This window comes from Agrilus planipennis, unplaced genomic scaffold (assembly GCF_000699045.2).
Source record: "Agrilus planipennis isolate EAB-ADULT unplaced genomic scaffold, Apla_2.0 scaffold249, whole genome shotgun sequence".
NCBI classification, from domain to species: Eukaryota; Metazoa; Arthropoda; class Insecta; order Coleoptera; family Buprestidae; genus Agrilus; species Agrilus planipennis.
Genome location: NW_020439523.1, coordinates 35,180 through 57,800, shown reverse-complemented (window position 1 = coordinate 57,800; position 22,621 = coordinate 35,180). Strand labels below are relative to the sequence as shown.

The 22,621-nt window shown below is 36.5% G+C and overlaps 1 protein-coding gene across 1 annotated transcript in view; it reads right to left on the bottom strand.

Moving 5' to 3' along the window:
• Nucleotides 1-11,644, bottom strand: part of LOC108739679 (tropomodulin) — a 65,471-nt gene extending 53,827 nt beyond the window's left edge. The window contains exon 1 of the mRNA XM_025979329.1: nt 11,429-11,644. Within this exon, the coding sequence (XP_025835114.1) occupies nt 11,429-11,458 (30 nt within the window). The 5' untranslated portion in view covers nt 11,459-11,644. The remainder of the gene's footprint in view (nt 1-11,428) is intronic.
• Nucleotides 11,645-22,621: the final 10,977 nt, after the last annotated feature.

Sequence of the window (22,621 nt, the reverse complement as noted above, 5' to 3'; positions counted from 1 at the left end):
TCTCTCCCTCCATTTTTATCACTACGAACGAAGTCCTTAGACCTCTACCTAGACCTAACCCCCCCCCCCCAAGTTCTGTTCGAACGACTGTACCATCATATAGATAATTATGGAATCGATATTTAGCGGTTGTTGCTGCGCCACTATTGTAAATCCCCGACATTTTTGGTAATTCCCCAATCGTATGATGATGATGATGATGGAAAAAAACGGGGAAATTCGCGAAAAGAAAGAAATGTTTGAGATAAACAACAAGAAACAAGAAACAAGAAAATATTCTAATTAGAAAAGATTTTATATTACAGTAGAAGTTTGAGTTATAGATGTTAGGCTGTAATCCATGACGACTAAGATATAATCAGTTACCATTGGAAATGGAATTTCATTTTGATGAGGTCCAATAAGACCGAAATCGTGATCTACTCCTTACCATTANTCAATAAAAAATAGGCGAGATAGGTTAGTAGGACACCTTCTCAGGCATGAAGGACTAGTCAGAGACATATAAGAGGCAAATACAAAAACTACCATGACGAAATGAACAGTTCCAACTATGAAAAATGGCTCAGGGAGAAATTAATACCTAATTTATTACCTAATTCGGTTATTGTGATCGACAACGCTCCGTACCACAATATACAAGTTGATCCTGCCCCAAATTCAAATTCAAGGAAAGCAAAAATGATCTAGTGGTTGACCAAAAAAGGAATTCCGTTTAGGGATGGTGTTTTAAAGCCAGAATTATATGAACTGGTAAAACAAAATAAACAAAATCACATTCGCTACAAATTCGACCAAATATTGGAAACACATGGTCATACAACTGTAAGGCTTCCCCCTTATCATCCCGACTTAAGTCCTATCGAGATGATTTGGGCTACAGTTAAAGGAAAGGTGGCGAAAGAAAATGACTAACTATAAAACAAAAGCATTACATTTATTGTTTTTTGGTAAGTTATGTTTCTATATTATTTCCTAGTACACTACTGTCCTATCTGTATTAATACTGTAGTTTACGCCTACTGAAAGCTTATTTGTGTATCGATTCCGAGTGACTTACCCAAATAGGTCATAAATGGGCAAGTACTACCTGCGCGACCGTTCGCCAGCTTTCTTCGTCAGGCCTGTACAGCAGTTAAAAGAATAGAGGAAGACCTAGATTAGATTACTAGTCGCAAATAGTTAAGGATGTGGGCTGTTCTAGTTTTAGGGAAATGCAATGATTAGCTCAGGATAAGAAGCAGTGTGAATGTGCGTATCCAACCAGTCTTAGGACTGACGACCTTATGATGATGATGATGATGTTGGTAAGGATGAAGTAAGGCACGGAGAGTGGGGCACTTATCTAGTACTAGCTATGTATTGTATGGTAATAAGTAAGGTTCTGCAAATTTTCATTTTTAGCTTCAACCTTCCTCGACTTCACCACCGCCACCAATTTTGTAATGCAACTCCTTGAATATCTCCCTACCCTCCCGGTCTCAACCGCCCCTTTCGAGCGACCATTTCATTATTTTCACAATCACCATTTTCAGTTTTAACCCCCAACTCTCTCCCTCCATTTTTATCATTACGAACGAAGTCCTTGGACCTCTACCTAGACCTAACCCCCCTCCCAAGTCCTGTTCGAACGACGGTACCATCATATAGATAATTATGGAATCGATATTTAGCGGTTGCTGCTGCGCCACTATTGTAAATCCCCGATATTTTTGGTAATTCCCCAATCGTATGATGATGATGATGATGGAAAAAAAAACGGAGAAATTCGAGAAAAGAAAGAAATGTTTGAGATAAACAACAAGAAACAAGAAACAAGAAAATATTCTAATTAGAAATGATCTTAAATTACAGTAGAAGTTTGAGTTATTCATGTTAGGCTGTACTTAAAAATCCTTAAGAGCATCTTCATTAGTAATAAATCTACACAATTCGGTCATTTTGAGCGTGTATTTTGCTAAATTTTTTATACTAAACAGTCAGTTTGAAACTAAATACATCTCAAAATGTTTTACTTTACATATATCTACAGTCAAATATTTCTTTATTTCTGTGTCTATTTTTCTCTACAAAAGCCTCTACAGCCTATGTTGACCTCGAAGTCCATTCTAAATATTGGTGAAAGAATTTTTTCGAAATCGGATGAGTAACTTCAGATATCTTCCCCTACACCCAAATGATTTTCTTCTTTAATTTCCTTGGTTTTTCATTTTATCGTTTTGTTAGAATCGATTTTGTTACTTATCGGTAAGGTACCTGCTTTATACTATTACTATTACCATTAACATTTATATCTTCATTTTTCTTTTGTTTCACGTTGGAATCCAATGAGACTATTCTCAAGTGTCTCTACGCCCAATTTCATTCAACTGACAGAAAATGTAATTTATGGACTCAAAGTGCACCATTGCTCACAATGAATCACCACATTTGCGTTACGATTCGCAAATATTTGCCGACCGAAAATAAATAATTGGTTCCAATTTTTTAATGGTCCCGTGGGCGTTTAGACTTTCATATTCTCACAATAACTTCTCAGACATGTCTAATACTGCGATATAGAATTCAATAATAAGTATGAAACGTCCCGATTTATAAATTTTATATAAGTTATATAAATATCTATACAAACTTATATACATACTACGATGACTAATTTATCATCATCATAAGGTCGTCAATCCTAAGACTGGTTGGACAAGCGTCTCCACTCTTTCCTATCCTGAGATTATCTTTGCATTTCCCTAAAACTAAAACATCCCACATCCTTAACTATTTGTAAACGGTAATCTAATTTAAGTCTACCTCTACTACTATGAACTCCTGTTTCTGCTTCTTATATGCTTCTAACTAGTCCTTTATGTCTGAGAAAGTGTCCTATTAGCGCATCTCGCTTATTTCTAATTGATTTCCATAGAGTACTCAATTCTGCTATTGTTTCTAATACCTCATCATTCGCTTGTTACACCACATTTCGAACGCTTCTAACCTTTTCTTTTCCGCCGCGCTCACCGTCCATGTTTCGCACCCGTACAGCGTCGCGCTTCAGACATATACCTTTAACAATCTTTTTTGAATTTATGCGTTATCCTGTATTTTATATCATACTGCTTCTTCTATCCTGACTTATCAGACTTCCTACATACCGAGAGTCACTCACTTCTTCTAATTTTTCGTCTCCAATTTTTATATTCGGGCTTTCCCTGCTTTTCCTTCTCTTGCACACCAGTATTTTTGGTTTAGTTCTTTTTTTTGCTAAACTCCCTTCCGAAAAGGTATGATGTTTTTCTCTGATTTAAAGAGCGGAAGCGCAACGTTCTTCGTTGAAGACATCACCTAGTCATTCGGTGTGGAGTCTACAGTATTAAGTGTATAGTGGAAAACATCGCACTTGAATTGTTTGATCGGAGGAAGAAGGTCTATCGTCATGTCGACACAATGCGTTCGTATTTTGTCATGGATGAATACCATGATTTTTATTTCTTTCGACGATTAAAGGCGTGGTCGAGTGAGCAATGCTTTTCCACAAACAACGAACTTCATAATTCTATACAAACGTACCTGATCTCAAAAACGAAAGCAGGAAACACTGGATTAGTAACGAGATTTTAGGACTAGTAGAAATATAAGAACAGGACAGACGAAGAAGGCCAAAAGGATATAAGGCGATAAACTGGGAAATAATGAGAAAATGTAAGGCAACTAAGGAAGAGTGGATATGTGGTGCAAAAAAGAAGAATATTTATAGAGCCTATACGCAAACCAAAAGATAGGAGATTAGAAAAGGAAGATGGTGTGAAGATAGGTGAAATAGGTATTATTTGAATATAAATACTAAATTCCATTCATCAAATTTAAAGAAAAGTAAGACACCAGGTATAGACGGGATACAGGCGGAAATCTTAAAGCATGCAGGACAAGAGATTAGGGATCGTACGGTTAGGTTAGTCTGTCCCATATAAGAGACGGGAAAAATTCCGGAGATTTATCAACGTGACGTAATAGTAACCGTACCAATAAAGGGGAGCGTGGATAAATGCGACAAATTTAGAATAATTAGCTCAACGACAATCATGCCCAGAAGGATGGAAAAGAGGCGGAAGAAGTATTAGGGAAAGGCCAATATTTGGGTGTTATAGAACTTGAACTACAATACTGGTATACAAGGGATGAAAGAGTAGGTAAACAGTGAATATAAAGATAGAAGACAGAAAATTAGAAGAAGTGACTGATTGTCAATGTCTAGGAAGACAGATAATTCAAGATGGATGGGGCATGGTAGAGTCGTCTGTAATAAAAAGAATTCACTTCTGTTTTCGCAAGCGGTTAATTTACACATTCGATAAACATTATTAAAAGTGTAAGTTTTGAGCACAGTTCTGTATGGGTGCGAAACGTGGACGGTCCGATAGAGAAGGTTAGAAATAAAGAGGTATTAGAGAGAGTAGGAGAACAGGGGGCGCTATGGAAGTCAATAAGAAATAGATCAGATAGGTTGGTAGGACAATTTCTCAGACATGAAGGGCTAGTTGAAAACATATTAGAAGCAGAAACAGGAGCTAGGAGGAGTAGAGGCAGGCTTAAATTGGACTAGTGTTTACAAATAGTTAAGGATCTGGGATGTTTCAGTTTTAGGGAAATGCGAAGATTAGCTCGGGATAGAAAACAGTAAATATGCTTGCTAACTAGTCTTAGGACTGACGACCTTATGATGATGATGATGATGATTATAAAAATTGCTTTAACACATTGGTTCTATTTAACCTGGCCTCTCTTACCATCTTTCCAATTGTCATTTATCATTAGAAGTTTACTTATGTCATTAGCTATTTTGTGTTGCTATAATATTTTGAATTACTGACCGCGATGACTCACCGGTCGGGTCTTTCTTTAAGAATAAATACGTATGTTTGAGTGTGTGTGTGTATGACCAGAGACGGAGAGACGTGGCCGACGTCGATGACGGACGACGTCGGGGTCTTGAGGTCCGCCGAACAGAGCGTCGCGGCGCAGCGTAACGGTGGAAATGCAGTTGTCGAGCCATTTCACAGCTGTCACAATTATTCACGGCGATAATTTATAAACGTCAAACCCATTTATACGCACAAAGTAATGAATTTAAACAGATTATTATTCTAACTCGCCGAGCGTGAACGGGAACGGTCAATTTTCCAGCAAACAGAACGTGCAAGATAATGATTGCGACGAAGAGTAGACGTATGGTAAATGGGCGCGGGATCTACTGAGGTCCTACGTCGCCGAATTTTAAAAGAAAAGGTTGTTCTGTGGGCATTATTTGATAATTAATTCATGAGATCGTCTATGCACTTGTGGCACTTCTGTCCATGAAACTTATATTATACATACATAGACCAGCGTTTCCTCGTTGCAGTTTCGCCTGCAGTAAATTGCTATTTGTAAAAAATTCAAGTTTATGAGTCTGATGTAAAATTGGCATAAAATATTCACATAATTTCGTTATTTTTCATTTTCATCCGCAGTACATGTCAAAAATACCGCCTCAAACTCAAGAACTATGATTCTGGTGAAAACGAAATGTGTCCTGGGACACATAGTAGAAGTGAAATATCAACGGACAAGTGGAAAAACGAATGGCAACGGACAAGTGGAAAAACTATGTGTCTCAGCATACATTTTGTTTTCACAGGTTTACTGCAAATTATGATTCAGTTTTTACACGGATCGCAAACAGAGTCAGCCACTTGGAGAGCAGAGGTAAGAAAACAACAGCTGAGCACAGCACACGCCGCCGGGACTCTAGCGGACTCCCTGCTCTCCACGCGGCTGCGCATTATATCGTCTACCCCTTCCACGCGACCGTAACGCTTTTTCGTGACAGAAAAAATCTTAATACTCTCATCTATAAAGAAGTTTCACTTCAAAAACTGAACAACTTACGTTATTCTTGCAATTTCGTTATCTTTCTAATGACGCCTTATTCGACGATAGTTGAGATAGCGGTTATCGATCATGGCTTCGTCCGCAGTGCATATTTAACATCTCATTAGCTATAATTCGAATTCACTTGACTATATTCGATGTAGCTAATGGTGAGCAAACCAAGACTTTCCAGTCTTGATCATGTTTATTCGGTCTTGGTCTTGGCCTTTCTCAAACACTTCTAGTTTTGACTTTGAGATAGAAACAACCGGCTTGCGGATCAACCTCCATCCGACTCCCAGACCAACCCGATAATTTTTGAATTAATTTCAGTGATTAACACGTTAGTGATCAATATTTTTAACTATTCGCATTTTATTGTTCATTATTTTATTATCCTGAAATATCTTTTAATTATTAGCCTATTATAATTTAAAACGTTCCACTATTATTTGAATATAAATACTAAATTCCATTCATCATAACTCACTAGTCTTCGGTATCCCTAGCTATTGTACATACCTGTAAAAGAAAACACAGTATTAGAAAATTAACTATTAAAAAAAAAATTACTTTAAAGATATTTGCCCAATCGCCATATTTTGTTTCCTCTTTACTGCAAAAGAACTTCTACTATATAGCAATCTATATTTCAACTTGAAGTTACAACTACATTTCCTTTTTATATTGTGAACAAATGGAAAACAAATATAAACAATTTAGATACATATAGAGGCGATTAATTTATTTCATCAGTAGTAGAATAGATTTTTAGATGACAATACTTACTGGTTGAGATCTGCTGAAGGTTCCATGGGTATCGATAAAATTATTTCATAAGAGGCGCACTGACAAAATGCATATAAGATTTTAACAGTGCTAACCGAGCGGTATGATCGATCGTGAGCTACCGGAAGCTCGCAAAGGTAGTACTTTGTTCACATTTGTTAATGAGATGAGAATTGTGAATAGAGTGAACGTAAGTCATGACCGATAATATGCTTGTGACATACGCTCCTGCTTTTTATAACATGAAGAGATTGGTAACCACTAGTCTAAAACTCTAAAGGTTTCGACCATTGCCTAGTATGCAGGAGGTTCGATTCTGGGTCCGCCTACCCTAGTCCCCAAGAATTCGCTTGGTTCCCTTGGATCAAATGGGGGTCAGTAATAATATTCCACATATAATCTTTCACTTTTCATCTGTCCATCCACGACCATCACGCACCCACTGTCACAATTCCTAAATGAAGTCTCAATAGGGACTTCCGCTCCGACATAGTCCGGAAGGACTCCTCGCCCACTAGCTTTAGTAGTTAGTGGGAATGAAACAATCACAAGTTTGAGTTTTTATGGTACCTAATAAAATTTTACGACACTAAGAATTTATCAATTAGCACCTTGGCAATTTTACAATTCATTCCTACTAAGGCAGATATGTAAATAAGACTTAACCTGTTGCAAGGTTTATTAAAGCAGATGACAAGCAACAATCGTTTACTTATTAAAAGATAGATGAAAATATGCCAGGGCCTTTATTAACTACACGACGACGTCAATGCACATTCTGAAACTAAGGCATCTGGCCAAATTAAATTCTCTTTGATCGCTACTCGGATTCGTTAAATAAACAATTTGCAATCGTTTCTGTATTTGTTAGTCCGCGACGGGGATTCACGTTAAATGCCTCGCAAAACAAGGGTTCATGATCGGTATATGTATAATATATTTATTATGACTAAATGGATAGGTAAGTTTTAGTCATAGGCTGTGGTCTAGGTGAAGTTTCAGGGAGTATGAATCTTCATAATGCACAAACTTAGAGAACGAAGTCAATTGCGAGGTGTATTTAATTTCCTTCCTTTTTATTGAAAAACAAGTTTATATAATATCTAACTATAGGCAGTATATCGCCATCTAGTAGAGGTTTGCTACTAATGTGGTATTCCATGCATTGAACAAAGCCTTATTACCTTGCCTAACTGAATCGACAATGTATACAAGTTGCTCTTCAGATAACTAATAACGCTGGTTGTCCATGAATCCGATCAAGTTGACGTCGGAACTACGTCAGTTGAACGCGAGAATCGGACGCTCATAAATGAGTAATATTTTCTGTTACCACGACAGAGCGGCATGGCTCAGAAGTTTAGATTATTGCTTAGCATTCGGGAGGACGACGGTTCGATTCTGAGTCCGTCTGCCTCGGTCCAAGTTTTTCTCTTCTGTCTTCATTTTGTCCGTCTCATCTTTCTCACCCGAACCACCACCCACCCAATCCCACGATTCCTGAAATGAAGCTGAAGAGGGTCTTCCGCCCTACTTTTCGGCGTAGTCCGGAGGGACTGCCCGGGAATAAAACATGAAAAACTGAATTTGATGGCTCGACCAAATTACGATCTGATCTATCAGTTCGATCAGTTTTGTGGACAACCGGAAATATCAAGAATGTGACAATGTGGTATCATCACAAACTAATACAACTTGTAATATGTATTTCATTATATTTAAATAATGATATAGAAGAAATTGGATCAAGGCGGGTTGATCCGTAATTAAATCTTATAGGTACTACAAGAATTATAAGCACATAAAATTGATAACTCAATTAATTTCTAGGGATCCTTTTGGTTCTTTAAAAACTATCGTACTACTAAAAGAAAATCAGTAAACTGTAATTTAAATGAACTTAAAAAAGGCTTATTTAATTTTTTGAACTTGACTTTAAACGCTCTGCCAAGCCGCAGTTTATTTTTGAAAAAGTCGGTCATAAATTGCATTGAATGATATTAACCAGACGTATACCACGCAATAAATGTGATGTACGAGCATTTAATGATCTTAATTCTTCATGTTTTTGATTGTTCAGTTTTTAAATAAATTTTTATGTACTTTTACAGCGGTTTTTCGGTATTTATTATAGTTTACAAGTCAGGGTGCGAGGGCCCCCTGAGTTTAAGGTTCTGGTAGCTACGCCACTCGGCTGAAAAAAGTAAAAGAAGGTATTACATCGACCGGGAATCAAACCCGAATAATTCCAAATACGTATGAATTATTCTGATTGTAAAAATTTCATGTTTCTAGTTGTTTTAATGTGTCAAAAGCTGTAATATGCGACACAACGAATAAGTGAAATTATCCAAACGTTTTGACTTGCGATGTCTTTGTAATCAAATACATAAACGTAAGGGATCATTTGGGCTACAAATTCCAAACAGGCTAACTGGCTAAGCCATACTGGGGTGACTCTGTCATAATAAAACACTCGTATGTTCATTATCTTAGCTTGTTCTTTCTTGACACACTTGTTATACATATAATTGGGGTCTTATTGATAAGGTCAAAAAACATCCAAACATGTAATGTACCATCATCATCATCATCATCATATAGGGTAATCAGTCCTAAGACAGGTTGGACACCCACCTTCACTGTTTCTTATCTTGAGCTAATCTTCGCATTTCCCTAAAACTAGAACATCCCACATCCTTAATTGTTTGTGAACAGTAAACCAATGTAATTTATGTGTATAAAAAATTCTAATTGAACTAAATGTCAACCATGAATGATAGAACCCAAATTCTGACGTCCCAAACAACTTGGCAACAAAACTGCATAGTAATACTGTTTTAGATAAGCAACGTCACTGTTGAATACTATGTACCAAATGTAACTGGATTGTGCAACTACAATATTTGTATCACAATTCTACTAACAACCTGACAAGCAAGGATATCTTTACTAGAAAAGGACGTTGTCCAAACATTATTGAATCCCACGATATTCAATTTTTTTATAGATGACTTTCACACGTTTCTGTACTCATTCATGATCATGATTAATGAATTTTTCAGGTTTTTCTTCTTTAATTACAAGTATTTGATAATATCTAAGTATAATGTTCTCTCATTTTTCTCACTCCAACCACCATCCTCCTATTCACATGATTCCTGAAAGAAGGCTGAAAAGAACTTACCCTCTAACTGCCCACCTGCGTTAGTAGTTGGTAGGAATGACACTCAGTTCAGTTCGCCAAATTGATATCTTAGTAAGGCGTTGTGTAGTAGCAAAAGCGAACTAGATGGCGATGCATTGCCTGTACTTGGATATTATATAAACTCGCTTTATAGCAACTCTATTGGTTTAATCAGTAATTAATCGAGACTACCTACAGTTGGCTGATGAAATATACTTGATAATTAACATACAACATCACAAACTGTTTTTTTCCAGAAAATTATTGGTCGTAAAAGTTGAAATAATTTCTACAGAAAATATTATTTCTAGATTTACATTAATAAAAAATAAGACTACATAAGAATGACTCCCAGGAACTATAAACAGATCACTAGGTATATGCATAGATAGTCTAGCCAAGAAATACATCGCACCTTATCAATATTGATTACAGAACGTTAATCGCAGATATTGCCAATAAAAATATCAGCCAATTCATAAACAAAAGTATGGAATAGTTGAAGGTGTGTTTCACCTTTTTTTTTTTCAAAAAAAAAAAGTGATGCCAAAAACACACTCATCGAAGAATTTCGCAAAAACAGAAAACGTCATAAATGACAAATTTATTTGCTTGCTGTGTGACTTTCTTTTTCTACCAGTATCAATAGACTTTTTAGATAAAAGTGGGTAGATACATGATTTTCGATGAAACTGAATGTAAAGTAAGTAATGTTTGGGTTCCTGAAACTCGAAAAAGAAAAAGAAAGTTGCCTGTTTGGTAGCGCTTATTTAAGTGCTAATGCTCACGCGTTACAAACTATACCTCTATTTACATACAAGTTATTTATTCGGCACAAGCGCATAACTATAATTACGTATTTATTGAAGCAATGTTTTCGATTACATCTTTAAAAATATCGCCGTATAGTGCTACTCCTCGTTGCCAGGGTGGCAACTCGTCCTAATGAGTAAACAGTGGCGACCACCAATTTAGCCATCGTGGGAATGGGTGGGTGGTGGTTCGGATGAGAAATATGAGACAAACGACATGAAGACAGAAGAGAATGAAACATTATCTGTGGAATGTTAGTGCACCAGCATATGGCCAAGTGATCCAATGAAACCACAGAAAAACTTGAACCAAGACAGACGAATCCGGAATCGAACCAGCGCCCTTCCGAAGGCTAGGCAATGGTCTAAACGTCTAGGCCATGCCGCTCGGTGGTTTTTGAAACCCAAATTCTCACTTTATGGAGACAACTAACTCAATTGCGATAGGAGTTTACAGACATAAAGGGGAGGTTATCAGGAGTGATCTAGGATCAGGATGCTAACAACTGTATTTATTATTAAAAACTAGAATTAACGTTTCCAGAAAATCATTTGCGCCACGAAAATTGGCGAATTCTTTAGCAATACACAAGTTACAGTGTAACTTCTCATCATATTACGTTCTATCTAATAAACGCTTACGGTTAACTTCTAAAGAAATCAGTGCTATGTACACGTAGTTTCCTGTCCGCATTTGAAAATGTTAACCCTCTCAGATTAAGTTATGGGGTAAGCTCACCTTATTATTACCACCCACATCCTCAGGCATTCTGGTTACGTTTCAATAAATTGTTACAGCCTACTACGCGGAAACACTCATCTGTTGTTTAAACCTTTAACTATCGCTTGTTTACACGCACGCCATTTTCGCGTGAAAAGTGCCGTAGGTGTGAAAATATAAAGTCAATATCATCGACAATTTTTTTAACGTCAAGTACCGAACTTCACTAGATTGCACGGCATTATCCGAAGCACTGGACCATTTCACCGGCGGTCACATTATTAGATGGAAGCCAAAGTTAAAAATGATTGTTAACATGCAGTGGCGCAGGTGTTGCATGATACCTTTTGGTACCGGTGGCCGAAGGGTGAAAGACAGATTGGACAGCATCCAGTGCCCCACAAAACGGTTTATAAATGCCTGTCGGCAGTAATAACCTATTATTCTTTAAAAAAATACAGGTTATACTACAGTGAATAATATCTAATACCAGGTTTGCCGCAGCAAAACATCAACGGTGTTTTACGGATTGTTTTGGAAAGAGTAAGAGCAAAAATATTTTATGACCGGCTTTTATTTGTAATTCTGTCATAATTGTGTCATATTTTGCTACGTTTTCCAGAATTATACAAGGAAAGAAAACTATTAAGACATAATCTTTTATTTCGCAACGTTTCGTGTTTTATTAGCACTTCATCAGGCTCTCACGAAATAAATGTGCTCGACATAGTCATAAAAATTGTTATATCCTTGTCGTATCATGACTTTGTCGAGGACATTTATTTTATGAGCGTCTGATGAAGTATTATTAAAACGCGAAACATTACGAAATGAAAGATTCGTCTTGGATTTGAATTGAATCCTATTCCATCTGATCAACAACTATACATTTATCATCAATGATCCAATTCCACATTATCAACCATATTAAATACTAGTTAGCGGTAAATATCAGTAAATGCGATATCTTTTGAAATTATTCTGGCTGTGTTCTGAGTATGTATTTAATTCCTCGAAAACAGCTTCAAGGATTATAACGATATTCACAGCTTAGGGGTGTCATAGTCTGAAAATCTGATTTTTCGGAAAAAAATCCGGAAAGCCCATATCCATTAAGTTTTAATAAGTCTTAGTCGATAGACTGAAGCTCAAAAAACCATATAACCTACAACTTTATAAGAGTAAGACAGCCTAGGTGTTTTAGAGCCAGGATTTTAATCTGAAATGGTTTTACAAATTGGTAAAGGCTTTGGCGGTCAGTTGGTGAACTTCTGATCCTTGATTCAATCTAAAGGCCGTCGTCGGTTGGAGTTGATTCCTAAAGTTTCGCTATCACGAGTGGCGAGCTCCTTTAGAAGTCCTTCCATCTCTGATGCTAGATGTAGAATGAAATGGTTTTCTTGAAGAAAATAAATTGCAGCGTAATTCATTGCAAAAGATGATTCTCTTTCAAACACTCTCTTTCAATAGACAACAGATAAACCAGCGGAGAGGATACAGTATAGTGGAAATCAATGGGGTAGCAGGTGCCTAGATTCTATTGGCTTGCTAGCGGTCGACTGACGCAAAGGTACAGCCAATAAAATCTATGCACTACTCTAGGGACACCACCCATCCTCCCTTGTGATCTTAGCTCTCCTCAAATACATATAATGACCCTTTTACGCTCAATTCCTATATCCCTTTAAAACTGTAATTCCTAATTACCACAACTCATGTGACTCGAAATTTTGACTTTATGAGGTTTTGGCATTTGTATTAAACTGCAAGACGTCCTAAGTTCACGGTAAGCGTAATATAAAATGATATCTTATTTGTTTCTATGGTAAAAGCTGCACTCAAGTTGTAAGGTAAATTAATGCAGACTTCTTAAACGTACAAGATCTTTTCCTTTTGAAATTCTTATAAGGCTTGATGCTCTATGTCTATGTTATGGACAGGCACATAAATATTTCCAGGTAAGGGATTCCTATGTAGCACTTTAAAGCAGTACTCCTATTTTTTACAAAACAATTTATCTAGAGCTTCAGTACTTTGCGTTATTGAGAAAAATTCTCTAACAAATCAGAACTGAACTAAGATGATGTTCTGATTCTGATAAACGTGAATTAACATCCTCTCGTCGCGTATATTTTAACACAAAGGTATTCGGAACTAGTTCATTCGATTAACACGTCAATTTCGATCAATTGACGGCGTGCTGTATAAATTGATTATTTTTCGCCGGTCTTTGAGTTCGGACATCAGTCGATCTGTGCCACGCCACTGATGGCTAAGTGAATTTATTTTTCTGCCACCGTCAATTTCAGTGGGCGATAATACTTTAAGATTTGGGCCAACGTATTTCTGATCGCGCGCGGATTATAAATAGAAAATAAAATAAATTTCCTTTAAATAATGTCCAAGCATAATCAAACTCGTGTTCGAAATATCTGTTTCTACATTATTTGTGATAACTCTCCGAATTAATTGCGTTGTATTTATGCACTTAATAAATTACAATTTTAATCCAGCCCAAAATTAAAGGAATCTAAAGCGATTTCTGATGGAACTCATATGTATCTGGTCGTGCTGATCTTATGTACCGTACACCATGAGCGAACCATCGATTACAGAACTGTTGCGTTATTGCTGTAATTCCCTAATAGTTTTCGTACTTCCCCAGTCGTATTAGCTTGAGAGATGCTGCTTTCTTCTTGTATTCTCTTTTTGTTTCTATGTTTTCGTGGAAGAGGGGAAATCTTCAAAAGACACCCAGCCGTCCGTACGACACTACCCAGTCGTACACACTACCCAGTATTCTCTTTAGTTTGGTATCTATACCGTTTATTGTAGTTAGTTATTGTGCTACCTGCGCTTTGCATACAGAACCTCAGTAATTTATAATTTAAATCTGCAATTACAGTAAACTAAAACAACTAACTACTCTAAAGTTTTTAGAAATACATATGTCAGAGCAAGTAAAGAAGCTCAGAGTTTCCCAGTATTGACGAAAATTTTATAAGGGGGTTGTTGTCCAACGAAGTAAACATTTTATAATGAGGAAATAAGCAAAATAAATTCGTTCACAAATAACTGAAAGTCATAAAGGATTTACGACCAGTATGGGATCCCTCAACATTATCGTCTTAGGTCGTCAGTCTTATCCTGAGTCAATCTTCGCATTTTTCAAATCAAATATTGGTCTACCTCTACTACACTTTAAGTCATGTTTCTCCTTCTTTGACTAGACCTTCATGTCTGAGAAGGTGTCCTACTAACCTATCTCGCCTATTTCTTACTTATTTCCATAGCGCCCTCTGCTATTCCATTCTTTCTAAAACCTCATCCTTAACCTTCTCTATCCACGGTATCTTCATCATCTGCCTAAGACCTCACATTCTAAACGCTTTTGACATTTTCTTTTACGCCGCGCCCACGCTCACTACGTTTTGCACCACACTCTTTTTTTTTTCTTTACTCCTCCTTGCTGTGTCACTTACAAATCTGAGTATGCATGAGATGACCATAACGTCTTAGTAGAGCAATTTGAAATTCGCTTTTTAAAACATTCTGAAGTGAAAATCATCCTTTCGACCTTTGCTGTCATATTATAATGAGTATGTATTAATGTTTTTGACGTGACAACGTCTTATAATTCGATGGAGCACGCACGAAAAAACATGACTCATGCGGCGTTACCTCGCCCTGAGGCGTTCCATTTAAGGCTTGAAGTGCAAGCGAGAGCGCGGAACGAGCGACAAAGAGGCACAATCGGCCTCCGCGTTCGGCAGCGTTCGACATCTGTCTCTCTCCTACTTGAGTGAGCGATGCGTCCGCGTGGACAGCTGCTAAACAATAATACATTTCCATTTACCTCCTTCTCTATATCCATACAAAATATCTATCAAACAAATAAAATTAAAATTTTCTTTTGAAAAATGAAACCATTTAATCAGTATTTTCTTATGACGTTGTCACGTTCAACTATCGTCAGTAAACCGACTTTACAGACAACCGATTTTTTACGTATTAAGTAGGTACAACATTCAATAGAGACAATCAGTAAAACGAGTGGCACGGCATGGTATAGAAGCCTAAATTATATTAGCCTAGTATTCAGGAGGACACTGATTGAATGCCGATTTTCGGGCTTAATTGCCGGTGGTTCTTGGTCCAAGGGGAACGAATCTTGAGCCACCACCTTCGATAACTCCGAATATCGGACCCTCTTCAGATAAACCCTTCATGCTTTCAATCTCAAAATATCCATCGAAATTTGAAAATCGCGTATAGTTCAGCCGTTCTTAAGAAGGAACCTTATATCGGCGATCCTGTACACCTGACAATAGCCTATACTCTATATCTCTTGCCTACATCCCAAAGTGGCATAAGGCACCTGACCATGGAGATTGGAGAGAGCATAATGAGCGCAATCCATCAAACTCCACAAATCCTTTTTGAGCGAGTTTTGTGTCACTGACAGCTAATGAAAAACTCACAATATAATTGAGAGCATCCTCTTTGTGGAGTCTGTTATTATTTTCGGGTTAACCTTAAACTTCCAGATGTCCTCAACCATGGTAATACTACCCAAAATGTCAAAGGAATGAAACTGATCATAAAAAGGCGTGATTTTTTTCGGAAAAAAGAGAGTCGTCGTTATTGCATACTCGAAAACATTTCCAGACCAGTTTCTGTACAAAATGTCATAAAATTTTCTGTGGACTCTTCGGGTTCCAAATCTTTCAACAACGTTTTTTACGTAGTACGGTTATTACGTAATGTATTTCAAATGAGTCGTTCTTTGATCCGTTTAGAAGAAGAAGAAGGACGACCGCAGGGACGTGTGTTTTAGATTAATTAAACAGCTTCACCTCGTAACTGAAACGTGTAAAACCTTGCATTATGTGGACCACGGTTCGGTGTGGGCTCAACACTCCACGTCAGCAGCGAGACGGGTTCATGAGCGTTGCAACGGGTGACAGTTTAATTAAAAACTTGCACGGTGCGTGCTCAGGGCAACGCGTACGCATACATACGCACACACACACACACACACGCGCGGCACTATATTATTATATTAATGCTATTAAAAGCAAGAAGGCCCGCTGATCGACCCGACACATCCAAACAAATCATTCGCATGACGCAGCCTTTAGAATAATACGCGTACCCTAAATAGCATACGTAACCAAGATGACTAGGAGACAGGAACAAAAAGTTATCCCGAAACGTCATGACTAAAAAACAATAGAAAACGCATGAGTCCGCTGCGCAATGGTCGACTGCGCGTCAATTTCGATATTGTCAATTGTGAAACATAGAATGTAATCACAATCGCGTCGAACCAGATGCGCACTGAACTACTGCGCAACGAATTGTCAGGCACAACTTGGTGACGAATTTACGAAATTATTTCTAAAGTGACCCACTGAAAACAGTAAGTGCGATTTTATACCGTTTAGTATGATTTTTGTACAAGAAGCTCAGACATCAATTTTGATTGTAAGAAGGACATCTAAATTCAATTTTTGCATTCATATTACTTCAACCCCCAAAGGAGGAAAATAACACAAATGGCGCGGTAAACGCCATCTTTAGTACGATGGTACATTTTAGGATTACGTATGCTCCAACAAGGTCCCTTTAAATATATGGATATCTACTTGCTGAAACGAATCCCAGCGTAGCTAACCTCAAAGTGATGGGCACGTTACCATGATCGAATAAAATAATTCGAAGTGGTCTGTATTCTGTCGAAACTGCCAGACGCGGATCGCGATTTCGATCTTTTTGGATCTCATCAGCGCGTCGCAGGCAGCTCCGACAGAACACAGACCAACTTTTACCTGCTGTCTTAACAGTGCGTTTTAGAAAATACTACAAATGGCGCAGTAAACGCCATCTGTAGCACGATGCTACATTTTAGGATTACGTATGCTCCAACAAGGTCCACTTGTGTGGATATCTACTTGCTGAAAACGAATCCCGGCGTAGCCAACCTCAACGTGATAGGCACGTTAGCTTAATCGAATAAAATAATTCGAAGTGGTCTGTATTCTGTCGAAACTGCCAGACGCGGATCGCGATTTCGATCTTTTTGGATCTCATCAGCGCGTCGCAGACAGCTCTGACAGAACACAGACCAACTTTTACCTGCTGTCTTAACAGCGCTCAAAGGGGGGTTGAATTTGAAATGAAATATCAGGTCAAACTACACACCACCTGAAAGGCATTTTAAATTCCTGTTCAACAATTTTTTAATGTTTGAAATCGCTCTATTAATCTCCGGGAAACTGCGCCTTCAATATAACATTAATTAAAACACGTTAAGAAGAGTAAAGTCAAGTAAGCGTTGGTTGTCATGGAGTTTTGCGTGTCAATTGATCAAATATTAAAAATGATCACCGCCAACTCCATGCAACAACAAAGATTTTGCTTAAATCGCTGCCGAACATTCTGCTGCTATTGCTCTTCTAAAGAATTCCGTTTTTTTACATAGATTTTACTTTTCAAACGTCCCCATAAGAAAATATCACAAAATGCCAAGTCAAGCGATCTTGGAGGTCATTGCGTAGAACTCTTGGGACCAAGCCATCAAGTAGGAAATCGTTGGTCCAATTTTCTGACTGGCACGTAATGAAGAGAAATACCGTTTTGTTGGAAAGTAATTGATTTTCATTCCTTATTGTTGCATGAAAGTTGGTGGTGGTCATTTTGAATGTTTGATCAATTTACAAGTAGAAAGTCCCATTTGACAAACAAAACTCCATGACAGCCCACGCTTGTTTCACTTAACTTTTAATTAATGTTATATTGAAGGCGCGTTTTCTCTCCGAATTCAAAAAAATTAAAAACTATTGAACAGAAAATTAAAATACCTTTCAATATCTTGTTGTTTCACCTGATCTTTTATTTAAATATTCAAGGATTCTGTCCCTTCCCGCGTTGGTATTGAAGTGACATAAATGCAAGCATTGAATTTAGATGTCCCTTTTATAACCAAACTCAAGGTCTTAGGTATTTATACAATAATTATTCTGTAAATGGTATAAATTTATAAAAACAATTTATTGCAACCCGAGAAATATATCTATACACTCTTTTACATAAAAAAACTTACACAAACCTGCAAAATCGTATTTATAATTTTTGGCAATAAATTTTCTCTTATTTTGATATTATTTTTAAAACAATAACAATATATTAAAGATTATTACAGCAGCGAAGCTGCACCAGTTAGATTGCCATAATAAACATTTGGTTTATTGCCTTTTTTGCAAGCCAAAAACATTGTACAGGTTTTTGGCAAAAGATCCAAAGAATTTTATTGTTTAAACGATGGCTAGCCGTTAATAGGTATTTATTATGTTGTGTTTTTATTTTTCTGAGTTAAAAATTGTTTACCAAAACATTTCTATAGTAAATTAGATTTAATTAAAATTCTTTAATGTTTAAAATATAATTTTCAATTCAGCATTAGTTTCACGATAGGTACATTTTTTCAAACAATTATGTATAGATATGCTAAAGAAATGACAATTTCATAGGATTAGTAAATGTGCAATTTGAAAATTTTGGTGAATGCGCCGGCCATCCACAAATCTTAACTAATATTGTACGATAAATGCGGCTATGAGTTTCTTTGTTAGCATTTGACGGATTAACCACTCAAACATATATCATAAAATTTTGTAAACACGTTGTCAGTGACATAGAAAAGAACAGAGGGTGCCTTTTATCCAGAAAAAATACACAGTTCCCGAGGAATTAAAAAATTTCATTCCATGTCTATAAAGGACAGTATTTACTGTCTTGGTCAGGACAAATTTATCAAATAATTTTAATTTCGATGACCTTTGACACGTATTTAGGATATCAACATGAGTGAAGCCGCAGGTAAAACCTAGTTATGTAATAAAAAATATACTTTATAACCAGATTTATTGTATTTGAACACTGTCTTGTGACACTATGGTTTGTTCAGAAATATGCAGCGACTATAAAGATAGGAGGCGAAAAATTAGAAGAAGTGACTGATTTTGGGTATCTAGAATGTCAGATAAGTCAGGACGGAAAGAGTACTAGAGATATAAAGGTTAAAAGCGTTCGAAATGTGGTGTTACTGGCGAATGATGAGGATACAGTGGATAAAGAAGGTTAGAAATGAAGAAGTTTTAGAAAGAATAGGGGGAGCAGAGAACTATGGAAGTCAATAAAAAATAGGCGAGATAGGTTGGTAGGACATCTTCTCAGGCGTGAAGGTCTAGTCAGAGACATATTAGAGGCAGAAACAGGTGTTAGGAGGGGTAGAGGTAGACCTACATTGAATTACTGTTCTCAAAAAGTTAAGAATGTTGGTTGTTTTATAGGGTTGTTCGGAAAGTCATTTCGTTTTTATTTGTGGAATTGAAAGACAGTTTTCGTATAATATACAAATACTTTATTAAATTACATCTCGAAATTGACGATTACCTTCGCGTTATTAGGGACGATTCCACCATTATAAAATGTATGAATGTTTTTGTTTCTGACCTTCATACTATGTTCACTCAAATGAAAACTAAAGTAGCTCTTTGCCCTAAAGACGATAAACGTTTCTTGATTCCGAAAACAACTAATACGCTTCCGTGGGGACATTACAATATAAAAAACTCTGAACATTCTGTCTCAAAGTTGAACAGCAAAATTGATCAATTAATCCAAAATTTTAATCAACCGCACACAAACAATTTAACGGTTGGGGAATATTTTATTCAAAAACTTTTTGAAGCTTCTTCACTTCCAGAAGAATCTATTGATAATATTTACGAAAACCTTACATAACAATAAGTGTATAGGCTATATGTGTATATGTAAATAATGCTTCAATATTATATTTTAAACGTTTCCTACAATACTTCTCCACTTTACCTCACCTACATCGTCATCAGCAGCATGACTGTAATCATGTCTACACCAGCCTTCCCAACGGTGATTTCAAGATGGATAAGATGGGTAGGTTTGTCCCCAATCACATTTTAAAATTTGAAAATTATCAGAAACGTATNTATGTTTGTGTGTTTGAAGAAGTTTCACTTCAGTAGCGTGTTGTATAATTACACGTTATATATTTTTTTTTATTACATTTTACAGTTTGTAAAGTAAATTCAAAACATTTACCTAATTCTAATTTTGGTTTGTATTAAATTAATTATTTATTTAGAAATAAGAGAAAATTCAGGCATGAAGGGCTTGTTAGAAACAAATTATAGAAACAGAAACAAGAGTTAAGAGAAATCTTAGGACTGATGACTCTATCATGATGTACAATAAAATTGAAAAGTTATGTCTTCAAATGTGGTTAAGTTTACCGTGAAAATTTGTTACTAAAAATAGTGAAAGGTAAATTTCCGTAAGGCTACGTGAAGTCAAATGCTCCTTTTTGAAAACAGGATTATTTTAATTTATTAGTTAATTAATTTTTGAATTGCAAGTTCTGTTACCTATTGATTACTATAGAATTTATGCCTTTCACCATAAATAATGTTACCGCCGGAATAACCCAACGTATACACACCGGCACAATTAGGGGAACACAAATCCTAATATAACTTATACAACACTCCTTTTTGAAGAATTAAACCAAAATTATAAAAAATGAAAATTGAAATTTTTTTCCTTATTGATTACTATAGAATTTATGCCTTTCACCATAAATAATGTTACCGCCGGAATAACCAAAAATACATACACCGGCACAATTAGGGGAACGGAAAAAAAAGTAAATTTTGTCGAATATCGTCGGGTTTTAGACAGGTGGTTTTTGTATAAGGGTTAATACTAGTGTCCGACCGAAACTAGTTTTTACGACCGAAACCGAAACCGAAACCGAATTTCGGCAACGGTCTCAGTTTCGGCCGAAACCGAAACCGAAACCGAAACTTCCTTATAAGGATCATGTTTTGAGAGAAAAANATAGATGTTGTGCATGAATATCGACATCTAGACCATATGCGTATATATATCTCATACATATGTATGTAGACACAGTATGTTTCATTAAAATTGCATTTGTTGTTCAATCATTCATACAATTTCGACAAAAGTGATTGATAAAAGATATACAGATAAGGAAAAATACTTATCGAACACAAAAATGTATTTCTTAAACTATGTCTATATAAAAATCTCTTCTCATTATCATAAGGTCATCAGTCCTAAGACTTATTGGACACGCACCTCTAGTCCTTCCTGTCCTGAACTAATCTTCGCATTTCCCTAAAACTGGAACATCCCACATCCTTAACTACAGGGTCTACTAATCTACTTCGCTTGGATGGAATTTAACGCGCCGAACATGACCGAGCAGAGCGCGAGAACTCCCGAACGCAGTTTCGGTTTCGGTCGTAGTTTCGGCAGGTTTGCCGCCGAAACCGAAACTAAACCGAAACTCGTTTTTTGCCGAAACTCGACCGAAACCGAAACCGAAACCGAACTTTCGGTCGGACACTAGTTAATACCCTCATAACAAATTGTTTTAAATGTACCCTACGTATTTCTAAACATTTTGACAAGAATAATGACAGTTTCACAATTTCCTGATTGGTTTATTCTGATAAGAAGTTTAGTTTTAGTGGATTTTCATGCATGATAACGTACCCCCCACTGCGCGCATAATGAGTGACTACCTTAATAAGGTCGGTATCACTCAAATGAATTATCCAGCGCGTTCACCGGATATAAATCCGATTGAACATATGCAGGACTTGCTGGAAAGAAGGGTTCGACAAAGAAATTCAGCCCCTAATAGTGTCGAAGAGATGAAATTGGCGTTAGTGGAAAAGTAGGACAACTTACCTCAAGAAATTATTGATAACGTAATTCAAAGCATTTTTAATGGTATACAGGCTTTAATTAGAGCTCGCGGCAGCAATACAAGTTAAATTTTTTTTTGTGTTTGTTGAAAAATTACACAGTTTTAAGTTTTAAGGAAAAAGTTCAATGTTCATTTTTTGTAATTTTGTGTTGATTCTTAAAAAAGAAATGTTGTATTGAGTTACATTAGGATTTATTTTAGATAGTTTGAGCCCAACTGATTATTGGAATTATAAAAAAAAATACATACAACATAAATTTGTTTAGAAAATCGACATTTCTTTGCGTTCCCCTAATTGCGCCGGTGTGTGTAGTTCGTTCGACACGAGAATCGAGTTTCAGAGTTTTTTCCGTGCTTTTTCCGAGTATATT